We start from the raw sequence: 23,632 nt of genomic DNA, 5'->3' as shown, positions 1-23,632 counted from the left end.
CATCCATCCGTGTGCTAGGCATACTAAATTGCGAGTTACACAAGGATGCAGTCGCAGACGTCACTTTCAATTGAACCAAACCGATGCAACAGTCTGATCAAATACAACCCAGTTGTAGATCCAACATTAAACAAACGTGTCTCACTGAGAAGAGCGGCTGCTTTTTATTTGTCTTTTAGATGTGCCGTGCATTCAGGCCAAATTCAGAGAGCAGTTCCTTGTCATTTTGATGAAGGGTTGAGCTCTTGTCCTCCCATCCCCGTCGAGCCACAGACAGCTGGGAAGTCAGACCGTCAAGATTCTCCTGCAGAAAACATGAGTGAAAATGAGATGCAAGCTAAAATGTTCACTTCAAATCATCCAGTTGTCTGACCTGATATCCCTCCCCGCTTAACCACCTTTAACTCAGATGAGATGTAGGAGTGGAGCTGATGCAGATAAGGCATGATTAGATTCTGTGTCATAGAGGGAGGAGAGAAATAATGATAATTGCATATTAAAATCATAGTTCTATAATCACAGCCTGAGCTCTCTAACAGGGCTCCAGGCTTGACCACTTATCTTTGAAGATCGCCGAAGCCGTACCTACAAAACGTCATTTCTGGGCCCATTCCTTATCCATTAGGTCTTAATGGCATCTTATTGTCCCTGTGTAAAGTAATATACGATACTACAGGTTATATTGGAAACTCAAGCATGTGTGCGCAGTGCTTGAAACAGCTCTGCAACAGAGTCCAGTAGGACCAAGGAAATATGACTTATTGTTCTGATTTCTCAGTCGTGTTGGCAGGATAACTTCACCTCTCATTGTAAACAATACAGTGATGTGCATCCAGGTTAACCTGCAGATTGGTGTTCTGTGGCTCTGTGATACCAGAAAGTCCTAACAAATTATTGGAGCAACGTTTCATGTTCACCTCTGCTTAGGCGTCCATATAGTGTCGACAGAAGGGTGAATGCTGGACTGCCGGAGGCTTTGTTTCCAGCAGAGGGCTGTGCAATGGAGCAGGCACAAAATAATACCAAACTACAACTAGAAAAGAGTTAATAGGGACAATGCTGTCCTTTAAAAGAGACAGCTCCACAGGGTGCAAGAGGTGCAGAATGCAGGTCTACAGTTCACAGATGTCTGGCAACCCTACAGAGTCCTGTTAGTGGCTGCCTCTTCAGCGCCATCTTTGAATAAGTTTGTATTAGTTTGTGTTGCAACTCACATGCAGGATCTTCTCATAGTCTGTTTCCATGTTGCCCAGCTTGTGTTGGAGCTTAGCTATGGTGGCGTCCTTCTCCCGTTCCACCTGCTCACGGTCTCTTTTCTCTTCACTCAGTTCCTCCTGACACAGCACAGACAAATGCATACAGGCATGTCATTGCCATCACTTTTCATTTGGGAACTTAGCGGAACTCCTACGTCTTCATTCATTTAGATATAGACATTAAAATGAGATGTTTTCATACCAAGTTCTTCTGTCAGCTGGCTGAGCTCTTTCTCCATCCTCTTTACCTTGTTGGTCAGCTCTGTCTGCATGGTCTTCTACTGGCCACTGAGGTCTAGATTCTAGAATGATATTTGCGTCAAAGATGTCAGACTTCGCTGCTGCGTTGCTGATTTACTGTTTTAGGCGAATGCAGCAATCAGCGTAGGCACCCAGCTAATTAGACTTTTGTTCCTCAAGAATTACCCTAACCTTGGCAAACAAGCCCCTTGTCCTCTCTCCCAAAGGGATCTACGCTTCTCAGGTTATTAAAATAAAGGCTAATTGTTGATTCGTGCCCCGTTTGTACCTTACCAGAGTTGACGTCCCTGTGGTCTTGTCTCTCGTGCTGCAGCTTCTGCTCCGTGTGTCTCATGAGTCTCTTCAGGTCAATTCGATCAGACTGGACCTTTTTGACAGACTCACACTGTAAGGCTGTGGCAATCACACAAACGCATGCATGCATGAATGTACACACCAGTTGTAGATATTTTTTTTTTGTCTACTTCTACTTCTTAAAAGGCACTGTTGCCTTTTGAGCTCAGTGCTCCATTCAGCATCCCTTTTAACGTTTTATGAATGCTGTACAGGCAGAGGCGCGCACCCGACTACATTCATGGCTCGTGGACGCGCAGAGGGAAGGCGTGGAGTTTGAGTTTTGAGAGTGGAGTGGGGGGGTGCGAAACGAACGGAAGGGGACGTACAGGAAAGGAAAGGGCCGCACAAACACGTCACTGGAGGAAACAGAAAAAAACACTGGGAAATATTTAATTCCCACAATTATTTATTCAACCCCAGGTCTGGTGTGTGTGTGTCCGCGAGGCTATCGCAGTATAAAGCGCAACTTCCTCTCCTCCAGTCATCGGTGAGTGCTCCTCTATCGTCAGCCCGCACAGGAGGGCTGACTCTGTCACACAGCCGCTGAACTTCCCGTCAAGACGCAGCACAGGCGAGAAGAGCTGCTGCTGACAAAAAAAGGGGAACGACGTCGGGGGTTGTCAAGAGGAGAGGACACACTCCAGTCCACAAGGCCCCTGGGCAAAGAAACGGTGCCATTGTCCTCCAGCTGAGGGCGAGCAGAGCGGAGACTGTTCTGGTGCTCGGCTAATTAGCCTGCGTGGGTCTCTGCAGAGAGAGACGGAGCAGCTAGCTGCAGCACAGAGCGGTCACTGAGGTGCTTGTTTTAGCCCCAATCGGGACGTTTATCTTTAAACCGATGCTAGGTTCACTGATGGGAGCCTTTATCCGATAATCATCCCTCCCTCCCTACCCCCCCCCCCCCCCCCTGTCGGACCCCGGCTCGGATTCACCACTCGGGCGCTGTACTCGTCGGGGGGTGCCCCGATCACCATCGCCCCGGTCCAGCTCAACCCCAGGCGCCGGTTCGGTCCCCCTGACCCCTGGGCTGCCGCGCCTGTCTGTCGCTCTGGCCGACCCTAGCCGAGACCGAACATGGCAGGGAACCTGAAGAAAGGTGGGGGACTCATCGGAATGATGAAGGATGCCTTCCAGCCACACCATAACCACCTCCACTCCCACCATCAGCCCGGGGCCGTGGACAAAAAGACTGTGGAGAAATGCTGGAAACTAATGGACAAGGTTCGTAAGTTTATGAATCACCGTTAATTACGTTAGCAGTTAACGTTGTGCTAGTGCGTCTGGTGCCTATGGATGCTAGCTCACCGCAGCTAACCAGCGGTAAGCTAGCTAATGTTCGCCTGCTGCAGGTCTGGCGCTGCTAACGTTAAAGAAGCTAGTCAGCTGCGAGAAGACATGGTTAGCTAATGTTAGCTAATTCGCCAACCTAAACTGTATTGTTTTGTACCGTATGTGCCAGGCTCAGTAAAATACATATACTTTAAAGCAGCCTTACATTAAAGCTAGTCCATGGAGAGAGCAAGGGTTTCTTTACCACATCTGTTCGCTGCTGTGCCACTCTCTGGTGACGTTAACTAGTTATACCATGGTGCAAACTAGCACGTTTGACCAGGGTTAAGTATGTGTACCGTAAACATTAACAGAGAAGGAAGACATGCCGTATAGGAATTAAATATAACGAATTTATGTCCGTGATCTGATATTACAGGGGCTGCTTAGCACAGCAACAGTTTTCTTGTACATTGTTGCTGAAATGTCTGCAGTTAACTGTCTGTCAGCCCTTGGAAACTCACAAAGCATTCAGAAAGAAAGAAAAGAAACGTGTCCATTTAACTAGGCCAATTATTTTTCTTTCACAGGGGAGACTCATTTCACAGCTTCACTTCTCGGAAAAAAAGTCTGTAGCAGTTTGACCCCCAGTTTCCTGTGAGATTCACACAGCAATATTAGAGTGAATAGGAAGACAAGACACTCTTTTGTGTCTCTGCTTCCTCTTTGAGGCCTTAGGTTAGTGCTCTGATGTTAAGAGACAAAGTCATTTTACAAAGCTATTATTAAGAAACCACATTCCAGTTTATTTTTCTCCACTGTGGTAGATTGTCCTGCCGGGCTGGTCTCCACAGTTTTAGGATGTAGTGTAGCTAACACAAAGAAGAAAACAGAAGTACCGGTAACTGTTCTCAGTGAACGTTCAACACTCTCATAGAGAGTTATTTTAGTGTCTGTTTGCAATCCAGACAAGCTGACTGGATAGCTGACCTTACACTTAAACCACCTGCACAGTCAGGTTAGCTGAATGCAGTTTACAGTATGGGAATAACTTACATGACATGTGATCCAGTAAAAGAGTTGAGAGCAGCACCAGCAAGGTGAAAAAAAACAGCAGCTTACCTTTTAAGAGTGGAAGTATTTTTACTCTACATGATTGTTTAAAATAGCAGCAGAGATATTGTTCAAAACCACAGCCCAGAATATACTGTAGCCCAACTCTGCAGAATAACAATGCACTTGCTCTTTGATAACCCCTCCCGCCCAGGACAGGGTTACATTTTTCTCTTCAGAGTTGCCCACACACATGAACTCTATTCTTAAAGTGTTCAGCATAACAAACCTGAATTATTAAACCCTTGTGTTTACGTTTGTGATGCCCTTATCAAAAGGTGTGTTGTTAGTTTAGCAGTCTAACAAAAACAAATCATCCACGGCCCACATTCATTGAAGATGGTTAATCGTTATGTGACTTGAACTTGAACAACATATTTAGGTGCAGATCCAGCCAGGATGGACTGAGACAGAAATCTGACAAGTCGTATACAGAGAAGAGAGAAACCGATGAGAGGAGTGCAGGTTAGCTTAGAGGCAGTCAACATTTTACCGCAGGACTATAGCCTTGAATGACACTGATGCACAAGAGCGCCCATGCGTGTGTGTTTGGCTGAGTTACGGGCACAAGTATTTGCGTGGTGGATTGATGATGATGTTAGTGGTGTCACCTTGGCTACAGTCTTATCTGGTCCCAGACATAACCTGTGTAGACCTCCTTCGTTTGGAGGCCTAGAGAAGGGTTCAAGGAATGACTGTGCAATGATGCCGAAAATAGCTTTCAATTCAGTTGCCCTGGGTTAAATCACCCAGATATCAACCACAAGGAAGTTATCCAAAATACAGAAGATACAAACATGTACAGGCATTATCCTTATAGTGCACAATATGTTCAGTTGAAGTTGTTCTCAGGCATCTTTTAAGCTTTCTTTCTCCTTCAGTTGTGTCTCAGTTTGATAAGTGATATTGTTTTAAATGGATGAAATCATCAGGCCTTTGCTAGTCTTATATGGCCAGTCTAATGCAAAATGTAAAATATGAATAATCCACATGACTGATCTTAATGAAAGTCGTGTGGTAGTTGCATTTCCGAGTGCTTAAAACATCCGTTAGATCTTGTAGTATCTAACCCAGCAATGCCTTATTCACCCTGGTCACTCATTATCAACAGGAAGGTGACCGTTGATGTTCAGGCCCACACATTAAAAACATTTAGCACGCTGTGAATCAGCACTGCCTAAAATATCCTACAGGCAAAGTGTGACCTCGTTCTTTTTGAGAGACATTTGATACAGTGGTGATGATGAGCTGGAATCAAATATTCCTGATATGTCACTCTCTCAGTGAGTATTGCAAACATGGGTCATTTGGGCTGAGCACTCAAGAGATGTCCCCTTTAAGTTGGGCACCTAAGGCGTGGAAGGGGAGGGGATGCTCTGAATGATAACAATGACCAATAATTACATCTTAATCCATGGTTGGTTAAGACAACATTTAGAGGAACTGATGAATTGTATCAAATAAATATGTAAATGCAGGCAATCTACTACCATGTAATGCCAAAGGATTACACAGGTTTTTGACAAAGAAACACATGAAATTGTCTATGTTTACAATAAATAGGTTTGTTCATGCTTTAGAAAGTAAGTTGGTTTACTGTTGATTAATGATGAGAACAGAAAAATCTATGTGGTTCCGGCCCTACGTCGATTATAATCTGATTGATAGTAAGATGTCATACTAACATGTTTTGGAAGTCTGGTTTTCCCATAATGACAATGTGATGGTTTCCAAAAAGAAGAAGCAAGGAAATTCCTGCTATATGTCTGTCTTCTCTCTTTCTAACACGGCCACATTATTAGTAGACAACAATCTGGCCTGGTCTACACAAGAATGAGCCACGTCCTGTTGTTGACACACAATTGTTCGGTCACCGACGAAGCCGACAGCCTAGCTCTGTGTCGAGACCCGGGGTTTTTCAATGGAAGTGCTTCTGTGGTCATGCTAGTGAGTTGGACTTCAATGCGGTGGCAAATGGGATCGCTACCGACACAGAGCCTAATGTCGGAGTGAGGGAGTGAGTCTAGGCTGTCCACCAGTGTCTCTTGTAATGGTTCAACGAAGTGACTCAGACACGGTGCAGCAGTACAGTGAGATAAGTGAGGAAAGGTTGAACATTACTGAGGATGTGACATGTGTTCATGCAGTCTGGTGAACAAGCACGTAGACTCGCCATCAAGAGGGACGGTCTGAATTTCCATGTTTTATAAAGCGGTCTAGCAGAAGGTTATCTCTCTTCTCAGCCGTTACAGAATCCACCCTCTGTTGGGTCAATTATTGATGTTAGTGGAGCTTTGTGTCCCTAAAAACAGTTTTTTTTTTTTTTTTAGTATTCACTATAAATTATGCTTATAGCCACGTTGTCAGTATCCGTCAAGGCTTCGGCTGTTCAAATTTGTAAGGCGTGCTGAAATGTTGGGTAAAGATAATTTGTGTTTCTGAGGCAGAAGAGGGTGTGTAGGGTGTGCAGACTGAAATGAGGAAGTGTAAATATCAATAACTTCTCTAAACAGTCTGAAGAAATGGAGAATCGGACTGTCGTGACTTATGATAATTGACATGGAAGTCACATAATTGGGCGTAAATATGCTTTCGTCCTTTTCCACTGTAATATTGTTTTGTGTAGATACAAGAGGAAGTAGTGCGACAGTGGTGAAATAACTCATGATGCCATGAGGGATTAAATCCATGATTTAATCCATCATGTAATGTGCCAAGCTTGGCTCTGACAGGGCTTTGAAGGGCCTTTCTCGTTTCTCTCATCTACCTTACTTCCTGCACCCGCTTCTTGTCTCTAACGTTATCTCGTCTCTCCCCCCCCCCCCCCCCCCCCCTCATATCCTCCCTTTCTGCAGGTGGTGCGCCTGTGCCAAAACCCCAAATTGGCTTTGAAGAACAGCCCCCCTTACATCCTGGACCTGCTGCCAGACACCTACCAGCACCTGCGCACCATTTTGTCTCGCTACGAGGGCAAAATGGAGATGCTGGGGGACAACGAGTACTTCCGGGTCTTCATGGAGAACCTCACCAAGAAGACCAAGCAGACCATCAGCTTGTTTAAGGAGGGCAAGGAACGCATGTACGAGGAGAACTCGCAACCCAGGTGAATAAAGTAGATACAGCGATATGAATGTTAATGAAGTGGATATGATTCTAGAGGTGAGCAGTGTGAAAGTGGCTCGATATGTTCTCGCTACTCTCTCCTCAAACGGTTTAGCTGATGAAGCCATCTGAAACGGGTGACTTTGAGGTGTGAAGTCTTCGCAATAGCTGCTGTTTCACGATGACTTCACACCTCAAATTCATTCATTCATTCAGTTTGAATATTAACGACCGCGCAGGCACAAAGTGAACAATTGCACCCATCCCCAGCTTGCAGGGTGGTTGTAGCTCACGACGTATCAAAACAAGAGGAGCGAGGTGTTGTGGTTTGATCATGTGAGCATCTGCGGTCACGATGGCACTTAATCTCCAGCTGCCTGCCTGCCTGTCACTTTGTTTTTGTGCCTCGCTATCTCAACCATCTCCTTGAACATTTTCTCTTCATGTAGCTGTCTTACTGTAATGCTCCTTTTATGAAATCACACAGCGTCGACCTCTTTATCTCTTTCTCCCGCTTTACGTTTAGTTATCTGTCTCCGTCTCGCTGAAAGCAGACACACAAGTGTACTAGAAAGGTACGTGTAATCAATGAGATATGCCTCTTGGTTCCCCTGTTTAAAGAAAACGTAATGAGAAAAGGCATCATGGTGAAGACAAAACATAGCACAGAAGACAGAATGAAGCTTCAGACATTATGCGAGCAGATATCAGAGATTATCCCAGTAAGTGTTTCCTCCAGAACCGCCTCTGGGCCGGGGCTTCCTACAGACCTAAGCAAAGGGAGAGGAAAGCTGTGCGCTGGGTTCACACTGGATGTGGAAGCGCCACGAAGATACGGCAATTGTTGCGCGAGCAGAAGCCTGGCTGTTGACACCAGAAGTCAATTTCTTGTCTGTGTGTGTATCTGCGAGTTGCGCTCGCTCTCCGTTTAGACACAACTGACATGTATGTGGAATAAGTACCTAAGTACCATTTATGTCCTTTTAAAGTATATAATTAAAATTATTTATTGTAGAAGTTTTTTTTTTTCTAGCTAGATTACTCCCGGGCACACGAGAAAATAGACCAGATGGCAAAACTGTCGCTGAAGATCACAAGGCGGACCCGGACGTCCGCAGCACGTCGAGTGTGAACCCGGCGTACGGGGGTTATGCAGATGTCTGTAAAGCTGGATTGAAAGGAGAGAAAAAAGTCACCCGAAAAGGACATCATTGTACAACGGACATTAAAAAGAGTAGAGCTCATTGGTAGGCGAATGTTTTCTGTGGCAGTGACTCCTTGAGAGTTTTCATTAGTTATTTTTATATTCCAGTTGCTTCCTCTTAAGTTTCTTTACATTTGTGTTTAACTTGTTTGAACAGTTTCCTTGTTCGGACTGTTTTGAGAAAATGAGGTAATAGTTTTATCTCGCCAGTACTAAGCTGTACATCCTCTTCATGTTGCTCAGTTCCTCAGTGAGATTGTTCTTTCGCTACCATGACCGTAATCGTGTAGACAAAAAAAACCCACTAAAAGGCAACCAGAGAGAAGAGGAAGCTGTATTGGTTGAGGGTTGTTTTTTTTTTGCCATTTTTAACTCATTGCCACAAGAGGCTGCGTTGAAAGAAATTCCTGGTTAAAGGAAACACACACACACAGTAGCCATGCAATACACACAAAGACTGCTATTGTCTGTGTGGAGAAGGCAGTGGCAGTGATACGAACCAATGGGTATCAGCCCACTTAAGAATACTATAGATTGACGTGGAGCTTCTAGAGAGACTAGTATGTGGTTTGGCTGCAGCTGAGCTCAGCACATGACTTTGACTGAAAAGTTAAACAGTAAGGATAAATATTATCTCACTGCAGAGAGAGTAGTTTGATAATACACTGCTTTCACTTGCCGTGTTTCTATTCACGTATTTAATGCACATTGTATGGACATAGGAAAATCTGATGAAACTTCCTCACAAAAAAGTTTGTACGCTCTCATGGTGGTTTTAGCGGTTGTCGAAAAGAGAGACGATGCATTAAATAGGATATGAAAGCGGCTTTGCTATTTAAATTCGGATGTAGCGAACATTTACCTCACATGACTATCGGCTGTTTCTGCTGTCGGGGTCTTTGCGGAATTTCCAAAAAGGCGGAATGCTTTTCTTTGTCTCCACCAATACAGGCGACATGAAAGTACTAATTAAATTGAAATTACATTTTTTCTCTCATACATGGGTTGGATAGCCAAGCCGACTTGTTTTGTGTCAGATTAATGCCATGTGCAGTGAATACCTACGCTGTAGCAGAGTTTATTGGCTCCAATGCAGCTGATGGAAACATGCTTAATTCACATTTCTATTTATCGACATTTCAAAAGTTGGCTTGAAATTTGCTTGACAATTCAATAGAAACACGGCTACTGTGTTCTCCGATTTAGCATTTGTTAAAATATGAGAACACTGGCATCAGTGCTCGATAGATATTGACTTGAATGACATCGCATGGAACTGTAGTTTAATAGCTTTTGTCAAGTCAAGAGTGACGGACCCGAGCGTTGCGTGAGAGCCCTAAATTCTGTGTGGGTGGATATACTGTGTTGCCATACAGACTTTTCCACTTTGTCTTCTCCAGAGATTTAGAGCCTCTTTTTATTATGACTTTAAGAGATGAAGTAGAGTTAAGGTAGCTCAGTAAAAGCATGGGTCTGGTTTTTTGTTGAGTCCAAGTCTTGACTTATGTAGATGTTAAGGTGTGACCGATATTTACTGTGTTCTTTTTTTGTATACTTATGGTGGAGACAAAGAAAAGGCGTTTGATGTTGTTCACAGTAGATGAGCGCGAGGATGAAAGTGAGTCTACTGTGAGAGAGACTTGAGTATGTACACTGACTGCACACATTTAGTCAGAATCAATACAACACAGTCATCACTTCCTCCTTGTTTGCTTCACTTACTTCCTCTTCTGGCTTTACACTGCACAGCCGAGACATTTTGGGGCCTCAGAGTTGACAAAGAGGCATACAGAAATGAGTTTGGTTTCTATCTATTATTTTCTCCTACTCTGTACGCAAGTGTAAACATTTTTGTTTTTATTTTGGCCCTGCTGGATATTGGTTGTCGATACCTTAAAGCAGGGGTCTCAAACTCCTGGCCCGCCACGTCATTTTATGTGGCCCGCGAATCCGCCAGCAAAAAAAAAGTTGTTTTGTTTTTTGTTTTTTTTAAAGTTAGACTAATAATAATAAAAATATCCCTATTGTCGAAATTATGACATAGAAAGTCGAAGTTATTCGATAGAAAGTCATAATTCTGAGATAGAAAGTCATAATTCTGAGATAGAAAGTCAAAATTATGAGATAGAAAGTCAAAATTATGAGATACTTAAACACAGTCATAGAAGCAGCTCTTTGGCTTACTGTACATTTAACATGGAAATGTATTGTGAGCACATTGAAGACTACTTTAAACTGTGAATGCAGAGAGTTATCAATATGTTACGAGTAGTTACATTTACAACCGGCCCTTTGCGGGCGACCATGATGCTGATGTGGCCCGGAGTGAAAATGAGTTTGAGACCCCTGCCTTAAAGGGACAGTGTGTAACATTTAGGGGGGGGTTTATTTCCAGGTGTTGAATATAATATTCATAACAATGTTTTAATCGTCGTATAATCACCCGAAACTGAGAATTGTTATGTTTTTCGTAACTCAGAAAAAGCCATTTATATTTAGGTGTCTGTAGCGAGAGACATTTGCGTTTTTACGTTATTTCAAGGTAGGGATGCTCTCCGAAACCCGGTATTAGATCTAAATAATTAAAGATCGTACTATCGATAAACCCCGACGTTACTGGTGCTTTTTAATGTTGTTATCTGGCTGAGCTCCTCCAACTACACACAAACATGCACGAAGCGTGAGCAGATGGCTCGCTGTGGTGAAGTGAAGGATACTTCAGTTGATGGCGACTACACGTGTTACTGTACGTGCAATAAAATATTTGCGAGTAAAAAGCCCATACTTTATCAATACATCTGTGAACATATTAAACAACAGTAAAACCTAATTCAGTCGGCCACCGCCTCTATGTTTACACAAGCACAGCAGGCAAGATCGGCCAAAAGATTATTTTGGTAATCTCCTCTGCCGGCTGACACAAAGCAGCCAGCAGGACAGAGGAAGGAGGAATGGCGGATACTGACGGATGTCTGTGTTTTTTCGTTCTTTATAAACTTCACTCAGAAATGTGATTTCATTTTATTGACATTGTCCATTTGTTTCCAGTGAGATACTAATGGCTTTATATAGTGACTTTGCTGTTGTAAACATAACTGCTCTAGAAACAATATTTAGCTATATCTAAATTATAAATAACTTCTAATTCAGAATTTACTTGTTTTTTATAAGTATGTAAAGAGTAGTTGTACTAAGACCCTAACGATGCCTATTCCTACCTCTAGGCCACCGTAGTTCTACACGCTTGGAAAGGGAGGGGCTGATCTATAGGGTATTTAGTGCCACTAGATGCCACTAAAATGTACACACTGTCCCTTTAAGATAACCGAAATAACCACTACAAGTAGTATCAAAACGTTTTCCAGTGACAGTCATACGATACCTGCATTCTAGAGATGCACTAATGGCTATTTTCTTTGCTGATTCTGATATTTTCTGATTCCGATTTTCTAAGAATTATAATTGATCACAAGGCTCCAGACTAACATTCTTCACAACCGTAACGAAAAATTATTTCAACCGTCCCTGTGTCATTGTCAAAAATTCATAATCTTATTATTTTTGCTTTATTGTCATCTATAGAGGTTATCTCCATAAAAACACACAATTTGAATAAGTATTTTCTTATTGTTATATATATATTATAATTTATTTATATTAAAATACTTTAAAAAATCTTTAAAAAACTTTTAATGATAGATTATTATTTTTATTTATATTATTATTATTGGAGCAAAATTTTATGACAGCAGGGGGCGTTGAAAAAAAAACTTTGGTCAAGTCAGACTGTTTCAGCTGCCTTCAAAGAATAAACAGGAAGTCAAAGAAACGGTTGCATCCTGTTAGATCCGATCTGCAGGCTATTTATAGTTTGCTGACCTTGTTCGGATTTCTTCGTGTTTGATGCTCGTTTTGATATGTGTTTTATACGTAAGCTTTATTACTGTCAATCACACAAGATATGTTTTTAGATTGAACCTGAGACTAATAGCCAACAATCTAGCGTTAAGTATTACAATTACACAGACAATTAGGATTTTCTGCTGAACGTGGTGTTTGTGGTCAAATCTAAAAGCCAATCGTCTCTCTGATCTGGCGACAGCCAGGTGTTTCCCATCATGCCCTTGGTTATGCAGTCGGTGGAGAGAAACTGCGCCGCCTCGATCTCGTGAGGTTACCGTTGACCACGTGTTCGTGACGTCGGAGCAAATCGGGATCGGACACAAATTTTAATTCGTTACAATCCTCGTCTTTGGATTGGCCGGACATCACTCCCGACATAGACGCTAGGTGGCGGTATAAAGGTGGCTGTCAATCCTTCACTAAACACTACGAGGTAAATATTGTACTTTTTACTCCACTACATCTTAGAGGTAAATATTCTACACTCCTCTGACAGCTTTAGTTAACTTTTCAGACTGTAGAGGCCGATGAAATACAAAACATGTTGATAGCGTTTTCAAATACGATTATTCAATTGTGTTTGCGCAAGTGTAATGGGCAAAAATATGAGACTCTTTGGCCGTTCACAGGTCACGGCCGATCAGCTGAAAACCGGCCTGTTTAGATCGACTGCTAATCGATCGCTGCATCTCGAATCCCACATCACCCATTTCTGTCGGCCCTGAACGAGAGCTGAAACAGTTAGTCAACCAAAATAAAGTTAATCTGTAATTATTGTGTTGAGTGAGTCATTTTGTGAGCACCGTTTTAAATGTTTTACTCTGCTTCACATCTATCTAAATGGATTTTGAACTGTTGGGACAAAATGTGCAATTTGATGACCTCACTTTGAACTCTGGGGGATTATGATGTTTCTCCCAATATTCTCACATAACAATTAATCAAGAAAAAGAATTGCCAGATTAATCATTAGTAGAAGAATATTTATTTTGTCTATAAAGTGGCCAATGTCCATGACAATTTTCAAGAGTCCAAGGTGACGTCATCAAGTTGCTTGTTTGTCCAACCAACTGTCCAGAATTCAAAGAGTTTACGATCATACATGACAAAAGACAAATCCTAATATTTGAAATGATGCAACCAGTAATATATTTTCCATTTTTGTTTGAAAATAATAATCATGATTCATTGTGTATTAAATTAATTGGAAGTTAATTTTCGGTCGACTCATTTTCTATCTACTACACATTTCAGCTCAAGGCATTTGCACAATTCACAAAGCAATAATGTTGCTTCCCTGCTGTATAAGCCACCGAGTAAAGAGTGTGAGAACAGTATTTGACTTCTGCTTTCATAGGAATGACAAGTGAGTTGTAACTGTTTGATGAAAAGGTTTGGATAATTGTTTGTGTTGAGAACATGTTCTTCTTGGTTTTAACACAGCTGCTTTGTCTATAGCCAATGTGTTGCTTTATTTAGGAGATCTGTCTGTTAGACATTACACCTTCTACGGTCCCTGAGCAGAGTAATGCCAGAGAAGGATTGATCAGTGTGTGATCCCTTGAACCCCCTCCTCCATGGGTCTAACCGGATACTGCTTTGACCTTTCTGTTGGTCTGTTTGATCGTCTTGCTGGGCCAAGCTGCCATTGCATCCTGACCATCGTCGTTGGGTCCTTTCGGTCCCAGGAAGTGGTGGGTTCATAGGCTGCAGAATGACGCAACTGCACCGTGGTCTCATGGTCATGTATTTTATCTTTCAATTCATCTGTTGACGGTGAAAGGCATTGTGGCTGTTGGCTTTGTTTTAAACAAAGTTCTCTTCACTAGAGCGGAGTGGTATGAACATTTTCACATTTCAGATTCTTTTCTTTGTTTATTTTGACAAAAATTGTGATGTGAACAACTTAATAGAAACAAATAGGTGAGGTATTCAGCTTTCCTTTATATTTTATATAAGTGGTGGGGAAATGGATTCTTAGTTGCATCGCAATTCTCTCTTGAAAGATTATGTCTCAATGCAGAAAAGTAAATAATAGGAAATTTAAAACCCAATTCTCGACAAGATTGCGTGGGACAATTATTATACCCACTGGCTTAAAAGGTAGTAGGTCTGTGAAAGCATTTTGAAAAGGGAACCTGGACAAGAACAGTACTGTACGCAAGTTATGTCTAACTTCCATCTGTTTCAACTTTTGTGTTGATATAAGATTATTTTAATTTTGGATCGTTGTGAATGGAAATCAGAAATAAGAAGATGTATTGATAATACATTTATAATGGAATCGTGAGGTGCCTAAAAATTCCAACCCTGAACATTGGTGTATTTATTGTGATGTAATGTTTGTCGTTTGTAATATTTGAGGATGGAAGTCAATCGTGTTGAAATAAAGCAATATTCTGGTGGTGGCAATATTTTTGGCTTAGCAGCAGCCATAGTTAATGTAGTTGAAATGTTGCCTCTCTCTTCCCAATGTTGGACACATTTGATGATTCTAGACATTGGCTTTAAATTATTTGTATTTGCTTTGTATCATTGTAAGCTTCATATTTGTGGCTCTTGGTCTGTTGGTTGGATAAAACCAGACATTTAAACATGTCACCATGGACTGGAAATTGTGATGGAAATGTTCACTATTTTCTGACATTTAAAAGGCTAAGCAATTACCCGTCGAATTAATTGACAATAATGGTGAAACAGTTAAATCCACACATCTTCTAGCCCTGAACCTCACTGCCACCATCATCACCACCTTCCTTTCCTAACAGCATTGAACTCCTATACTTTGCACAATAGAAACATGCATTCCAGACATGCTTTAGTGATATCATGACAAGAGTCGGTAGGAACAACTTCCTCAAACCTCTACTCATTCTGCATTCCATGCAGCTGAACCACATTTTTAGTCCTCAGTGGCCGGTGCCATGAAGAGCCTTTCACTCAACAATATGTTTGATCCATTTCTCTTTCCTCATCATGACATTTAGTTGTTTTAAATGCCAAAGAACTCTTGATACGTGCACCCTTTCTTTCAGTGGGTCAGGTGCTTGGCTCTGTTGTGTCTAATGCCACCACACAGCTATGACTGCTGTTGCTTCTCGTTACAGCACCTGGTTGTCTGTACATTTATGTTTTGGATATAATTCCAAGAGTTTTTTTTGTTGCACTAGTTCGGGTCACATCTTGCTATCAATCCTAAATCAAAAGATCAGAGCATGAAATTCGTTCTGCGGCTGTTTACAGTAAAGTGCTCCGGTTTTAATGTAGTCAAGCTTTTGTGGACAGAGGAAAACATGCCATTGTATGGTACGGTACCTCTGGTACCCATTCTTATTTTTGGTTCATCAAGAGAGCACACTCTTAAAATATGACTTCCTATTTTCTGTAAACGAACATGTCAGTGACGTCCATGTGAAACAAAGTCTGTCTCTGTGAGCGCAGCTCCCGACTTTGACGATATAAACTCATCTTGTCACCGCAGCTATATAAATCTCAAGGTGATTTACTGTAGCGTATCCAAGCTTCTACTTTTAGCCGTTAGCCTAGCAGCCAAATATCCATCAGTGCTGGCAATGGAAAACACCTCAGGTTGCGGATGTTTCCGCTTCAATTACATTTGCTTAGCTTGGGGCTCTATGTGCAGATATATACACACACACGCATAGCATCATGGTTATTTATGTCACCATGGTATCAGTGAGCAGCCGACTCATGTAGTCCTCACACTATTAGATTATGGTGATTAGCATGATGCAACCCACTAGCTTCTTTGTCCCTCGGGGTACAACAAACACTTGCTGTTTATGCATACAGAGATAAATGAGCACAGATATGCAGTAAGATATTACTGGTCAACTGTGGAGAGAGGATTACGCTTAAAAGAGTGCTGCTTTCATTGTTGTTTTTACAATCTTGATTTTTTCTTTTCACAATAATCTGAGCTGATCTAATTGACTGGAGAGGTAAGAGCTCTGAAAGAGAGATTAGATTAAAGGCAGGGTTGGTGATAAACTTCAAAAAAGATCTAAGAGTTAAATGTATAAAGTGATGACTAGAGCAAAATGGTAAACCAGAATTTCAAACACATAATTCACTGTTTCCTAGCACAGCAATTGCATATATTTTTAATTTCTGTGTATTTTTTTGTATTAGTATTTACCACATTATTATATTTAGTGTCAAAAATAGTTTTAACCTCGGCCCTACGAGGCAGGTGCTCCCTTTGCATGTGTGTCACGGTGTAAACTGATGCAGGCAACTGCAGCTTCAATTTTGCATGCTTCCTAACAGATCGTCAAGATTGTGCCCAAATGTGATCTGACAGACACTGAAAAGGGCACGATCTTTAGGAGACAGGAGGATGGGTTTGAGGATCGCTGAGTAGCGTTGTTGAGGTCTATTTTAAAGTTGTTGTTTTGACATTGAACTGAGCGAGAGGATTGGGAATGAATTTACTTCGTGGTTAAATACTGGTATATTTCCATTCAGTTGAAATAACTGTGCTGTAGCCTTCTATATGATCAGAGCCTGTGATGGCTGCCACAGCGTGAATGCTTTGCATATGACCGGACTAGCACAGTAAAAGCTGTGTTGACGTGTTGGAAGTCTCATCGTGTTACCTGCACTGTATGCCTTTCCACATGCACCTCTTGATCTTACCATTGCTATCTGTAATATTGAACACTAAAAACACATTTGTCAGTGGATCAAAGACATCACATTGATAGACTGACAAGAGTTGTGCAGACCGGTTATGCAATTTATTGGTGCCAATTAATTGAGTGACTTGGATTGCATTAAAATGGATTGTGAAGGGCTACAGTTATCCATGGTTCTGTGTTTTGCTGGTCTGTAACTGGTTGTCAAGGTACTTAATCCTGATTTAGCTTAGTTCGTCTTATAAATTGTTGAAAATAACTCTCGGTAGCTTTGGTACAGGGCTCAGTTGGTGTTTGATCTACCGGTACATTTCCCTTTCAGCCTTGAGCAGAAAAGATAATACAGCTGCATGATGATATGACAATAACTTCTGACTCTGCCAATCCAGACAGGCTCTCATTCTGTAAGGTTGACCCTCGCTCGCTGGGCTGCGGTGTATTAGCGCAGTGCGGGGCTGGCTGGCTAGCTGCGCTACTTTTATCAGAGCCAGCAGGAAACGGGAATGGAGCAGCCAGCTGCAAGGTCAGAGGTCAATCTATAGCATGAGGGGGATGGTGGACAAAAAAAAAAGAGGAAAAAAAAGGGTTTGCCCTGTTGTCTGTTAAGAATGAGTGAGGGACTGAAGAAGAAAACACTGTAGGCGTGTGACGATCTGAATCCAGAGTAGGTCCACAAACCGTTCTCTGTATGGCTGTAGCCCACTGACTCGGCTTTGTCCTTGCCTGTCCCACAGAGGCTTAAAGAGCAGCAACAGTTGTAGGAGTGCTGGCTACTGCCCAGTACACACACACACACACACACACACACACACACACACACACACAGAGCTTGTATTGTAGGATGGAGAGGGACACAGACTGAGAGAGACGGAGAGATGCTAAAACAGATATCAGCTTGTCCTGCTACTCAGGAGATTAGATTCCAACCTGTATCTTACTTACAATTTCAAATTAATATTCAGCCAGCCTTCTGGAAAGCTCTTTCTATCATGCAGACAAACAAACACACAACAAGGTCCCTCATCACTGTGTAAATCTGAGACAGCTGTGCCATCCTGTGACCCTAATGCCAGTCAGACCAGTGTTCACTTTCTAATTCATTCCCTCTTATAACAGCAAACACCCATATATCGTATGTGAGACTCAAGAGACTAAGTCTATGTGGACTCACTGTGTGTATATGTGTTACGTGTAAATATCGGATTGTTTGGAAGCATTTCCCAAACCATATTGACTTGAGGCTTGTGACTCCTGTACATTGTTTTAACGTGCTTTGAAGTGCACGTATCACATACGTTTGCCATTTCACATGAGCATCCTGTGCTTTTGTCGGTATGGTAGCTTAACTGTGTCTTTTGCCTTAACAGCTCTTCGTGCGTATCACAAACTCCAAGTTAATCACTGTTTTTTTCTTCTTTTTTGCGTTAAAATAACTTGTTTTCTCAATCGTCTCATTATGAGTCATGGTGTCCTGAACATACAATGTCCTGTCGTCTCACACATTTTCACCAATTAGTCATTGTTTCCTACTTTTCCATTGTGTTTAATTACTTCTTTTTTTTTTTTTTTACATAATTGTAAACTGAATTTATTTGGTCTTTGGACTAATGGTCCGACACAACAAGACATTTAAAGGTGTCATATTAGCTTCTGAGACACTCTGATGTTTTTAAAATTTTCATTGTGTTCTGTAGACAATTAATTGATCGTATAATCTGCAGATTAATCAATAACTAAAATAATTGTTAGTTGCAGCCATAATTGCATTATTATACGTTTCGAAAGCCTCAGTATTAATACAGAACTAAAGAAGCCACATATTTTAAGACGGACCTCTAAAGGTTGCCCCTTCGGTCTGTTGAAGACATGTAACATTCAGCCGAGCTTTCGCCTTTTCACCACAAAATTTCAGTTCACCTTGTGCCTGAAGAAACTGTGACCCCAAGAGAGAATCTTCAAAGACATCATTGGCATAAGTGTAGTTTAATTAGAAAAAAATATTTAATGTTGGGTTTGAAGAGAGGTTCAGAGATGAGAGGAGTGGATGGTTGACTCATAAGACGGCGAACTAACCAAAATGTGGAAATGAAAGCTTTCAATGAGATGTTAATTCCATGTATCCTCTTAAGAGAAAGGATACCTGTCTTCATATGATTCCCCTGTAGATGAAAGCAGAGCAGGAGGGGAGGGTTCATTGTATCTTCACAGGGTAGAGAGAGGTTGACAGGAGACTGGATGAGGCTGCAGCTTTAAGGCTCAATAGGCCAGTAGGGTTAGGAAGCAGAAGAAACCAAGGAGGACCTCCTGCTGAGATGATGGCTGCTGCAGAAAATACACAGACATGCAGCGTCGCAAACGACACTGGAGACACTGGAAAGGGAAGATGTTCGCACCTGCACGAGCACCTCGGGGGAAGAGCCACACAGAGTTGAAAGTCTCATTTTCCACATGGCATCACTGATGAGGGTCGCCCTGACTTCAAAGACATACAGTCCTCGCATCAAGTCTTTTGCTACAGATTTCAAGTGGATAGAGCAGTTCAAAAGATTAGCTATCCAGCTACAAGAGTGTTCACTGTTTAATGATCGTTTACTGCTGAGAGGGTGTAACTGCAATGCTTTTATTGCCGTTTGCAAGCATTGCATTTTCTCTTTCAGATTCCTGTCTGCTCCCTCTGAGGTAAATTATTACCCCTAACAAGCACTGGTCTATTTTGGCACATTCTCAACCTACACTAATCCTATTCATCCATCTTCAGTCACTGTCGTCCTTCCTCGTTCACTTTTTCCACTCCCCCCCTCGCTCCACTCATAGGAAGCACAGTGCCGTGTAGGGCAGCTGCAGCGTAGCCACGCTTTCATTGCCCTCTCTCTTGTGCATGTCAATTCACCCTGCCCGACAGCCAAGCACAGTCTTCCCTCTGTGCTGCCTCATAAATCATGTCCTCCTCAGCATAACGCTTCTCATGCTATGATGGGGTGCAGGGCTATGGTGACATTGTGCAGCTTTGTTGTCTCGTCTCCCTAGTCTCCTTTGTTTTTGTCCCCTCTTCTCTCACTTATGTGTTCCTCAGTAATACGGTTCTCCTCATCTTCCTTATTCTGTCATCTTTCTTTTTCCTTTCCTCTCCTCTGTGCTTGTCGACCAGCCTTTTGCAACTGGACTCAGAGCTGTATAGTAGGACGTCCTGGCTGCTACCTCTCAGTCACTCTGTGACTGTACGTCTATGAACACTGCTGTGTTGTCTTCCTGGACCTGTGACTTATTTTGGTAATGCGTAAGCAGCTGAAGGCAATTCTCAGTGGGAGAAAACACCGAGCAGAAAGCTGTCCTTAAGTCAAATGTATTTATTTTTTAACACCGTCCATCTTATTGCGTATTTTAGAAACTATAACCTCCTTCTAATGTAAGTCTAATGTTTCATTTGAATAAAAACATTTTTAAGAAGTAAGCATTCACGTGGCCTGTTATGTGTGTCAGAACCAAATTGAAGAGTCACTGAGTTTGCCTTCTGGAAAAACAAATAAAAAGAGATTTTGTGTCATGTCAAGCGTTTCTCTTTTCTTGTAACGAGTAGAACAAGTATGGAACCCATCCACTTCTACAACCACCACACTCATCGATTTACCACAGTGGCAGCAGATCCACATGCAATTCTCAAAACTATATTTGTTTTATCCTCTTAAGGTAAACAATTATATATGACTTATCAGGAAACCTCAATTTATTATTTTATTGGTGATAGTCAATGTTTTTTCACCAAAGTTGATTGCAACACAGTCCTACACACAGACATTGTTGAACGTCTTCCCAAAGCTACCAATGGAGCATGAATGAAGGGATATATCTCAGAGAACTGTCATCAACCCTGACAGTTAGAATACTTTCTAGACTAATTCCCTACTGAAGGAAATGAAGAAACAAGTTAAAACGAAGGAAAATACATGCTTAATTGACATTTGAACATTTTTATTTTGTCAGTATTTCATTTGCATGAGAAAAAGTTGGGTCTTCCTCATCATGTAAACCTACCAATGTTAGCAGAACTCATGTTCTTAATTTTCCCTTTATTTGCAAGCTTAATGGCCTCTGCCACTAATGCCAACATTAATAATTCATCATCAGTTTGGTGCAAAGTACACATTTTAAACTACCCTTTTCATGTCCCCAGCCTCCTTTCTTTTTTTTTTTACGGAGTTGGTAGTTTAAGACCAGTTTACCCTCACTACACGTTTGGGTTTACCAGGTCTGTCCGACAGCCTCAGACCACAGAGTTGATCATTGATCTTGGCCCAGGGTGTTCTGGTACCATGTACACTCATGAACTTCCCTATGCTTGAACATAATGTTTGTTCTGGTCAATCCATGACTAGCACAGAAGTCCAACAACAAAGCACCACTTGGGGTCAGATCATTCAGGCAGTTCCTACCAATTACCCCCCTCCCAGAGAGGGCAAGAAGGCCTGGTACGAACTGCTATTCATTGTATAGGCACAAACAACAGTCAGATAATCATGGTCTGGCACCTCCCCTGGGACGACTTTGCCTTGGGAGACCCTACCTGGATATCTGATTAAAATGCTGATATAATACTAATGTTGCTCTGCATTTCTCTCTTAAAGCTCTTGTATTGGCTGATGACGCTGTAACCTCAATGTAGTGATAAAAATGTGAAACCTCACACTCTACTTTTAATTTCCACAGGCGGAACCTCACCAAGCTGTCGTTGATCTTCAGCCACATGCTGGCTGAGCTGAAGGCCACCTTCCCCAACGGTCTGTTTCAGGGGGATAACTTCCGCATCACCAAGGCAGACGCTGCAGAGTTCTGGAGGCGCGCCTTCGGGGACAAGTGAGCCCAATTCTGTATTGCTTTTTACACAATGAAAATTATATCACCACAGTGTTTCCAAACTTGCATTCTGGAACCTTCGTGGGGTTCCTTACAGGTTGTTCCCAAGAAAGCACCCCCTTTTGGGGGGTGCTCGACATTTTATACAGGGGAGCCCATGGTCTCTACAATCACACACATTTGAGTTAATTCCCAAGTACACACAGATTTTTTTCTGAGTGTTGTCATACAAAAATAACTCGGCCACGTGGAACTAAAAGAACATTTTAATAGCTGGGTTTTCCCCAATACTACAAAATGATACATTCATTTCCCCATTCATGAGACAGTTGTGTGGCTTATATATCTTACATTTTCATCAGGAACTGACCAACATCATAGATAGATAGATAGATATGTACTTTATTCATCCCCAGGGGTAAATATGTCAAAACATGGGACAATTTGCAAAAGATTAGTACTGTATTTTGCAAATGTTGGTCTAATTGCATTGAAATGAATCTGCGGTGCAGCTGTGGCTCGATACCCGGCTCCTCCAGTCCGCATACCAAAGTATTGCTTGGGCACGACACCGAAACTGAAGGCGGCACCTTGCATGGTAGCCTCTGCCGTCAGTGTATGAATGTCTGTGGTGAATGCTGACATGTTGTGTACAGCGCTTTGAGTGGTCGGAAGACTACAAAGGTGCTTTACAAATGCAAGTACCTTTACCATCGGTGCGTATACCTGGTAGCTGTCTCTTTAAAAGATTGCATCAGGTTAGCATAGCATTCATGACCAACGACCCTCAAAGCTCTATTTGGAAATACTAAAATAGCGCTTACACAAAATAGCATTTCCTGTTTTCACTTGAATCTTATTATAATCACTGCACCTTTACTGCACGGCAGCACGCAGGTCGTCTACATTCAGTTATTTATGATGTTTTGATGTTCGATTTCAGTTTTTGCAAAGGGATGTCGTCATGTGTTTTTGTTCTGTGCGTTACAGGACGATTGTGCCTTGGAAGATGTTTCGTCAGTCGCTCCATGAGTTTCATCCCATCAGCTCAGGACTGGAGGCCATGGCCCTCAAGTCCACCATAGACCTCACCTGCAATGATTACATCTCTGTCTTTGAGTTTGACATCTTCACCAGGCTATTCCAGGTATTAACAAGCACACACTCACACACACACTCTCTCTAGGTGAAACACATTTAATTTGAGCAGCACATAATGACGTTAAACAAATCTGCCAATTCTTTTTTCGGGTAACTGTCAACTTGTTAGCAGGATGCCTGCTGCTTTATTCACACTGTCAGACGGGAGTGAAGTTGAAACTTTCCTCTGCTATACTCACCCAGTACAGATGTTTGGCAGTAAATTTGTCCTCTTTATGGGGTGTCTGTTGTTGCTTCATGAGGCTTCAGATAGAGAGTCACACTGAGATCCTTCACAAGGACACTCATCCTTATTTGCATTTTGTATAAACATTGTAATTACCACACTACCATATGAAAACCATTGATGCTTTGCACCATCTTATCTGTAAGCCTTATGCCCTGTGTTTTAATTGACATTGTCTAAAACCTCTTACATCAAATCTCGTATGCAACAGTATCTCTTGTTTATGTCCTCAGTGACATTATCCCCTGCTACTTGTGTGCAGAACACCGACAGGCTTAATGAAGCCTAAACA

At 42.0% G+C, this 23,632-nt stretch overlaps 2 protein-coding genes across 2 annotated transcripts in view; one reads left to right on the top strand and one right to left on the bottom strand.

Annotated features, from left to right (window-relative positions):
• Positions 1–175: 175 nt before the first annotated feature.
• drc12 (dynein regulatory complex subunit 12 homolog) lies at positions 176–2,827 on the bottom strand (the record flags this gene model as incomplete). Its single annotated transcript, XM_079271579.1, is given in 6 exon segments — positions 176–304; positions 1,215–1,345; positions 1,459–1,534; positions 1,538–1,551; positions 1,791–1,910; positions 2,770–2,827. Coding segments are annotated over 6 exon segments (528 nt in total).
• Positions 2,828–2,868: 41 nt separating this feature from the next.
• cbl (Cbl proto-oncogene, E3 ubiquitin protein ligase) overlaps positions 2,869–23,632 on the top strand; it is a 32,554-nt gene continuing 11,790 nt past the window's right edge. The window contains exons 1-4 of the mRNA XM_079271849.1: positions 2,869–3,074; positions 7,091–7,338; positions 21,807–21,953; positions 22,944–23,100. Coding sequence (XP_079127975.1) covers positions 2,928–3,074; positions 7,091–7,338; positions 21,807–21,953; positions 22,944–23,100 — 699 coding nt within the window. The 5' untranslated portion in view covers positions 2,869–2,927. The remainder of the gene's footprint in view (positions 3,075–7,090; positions 7,339–21,806; positions 21,954–22,943; positions 23,101–23,632) is intronic.

This window comes from Melanostigma gelatinosum, assembly GCF_949748355.1.
Source record: "Melanostigma gelatinosum genome assembly, chromosome: 7".
In the NCBI taxonomy this organism is placed as follows: domain Eukaryota; kingdom Metazoa; phylum Chordata; class Actinopteri; order Perciformes; family Zoarcidae; genus Melanostigma; species Melanostigma gelatinosum.
This window is presented reverse-complemented; position numbering and strand designations above follow the sequence as displayed.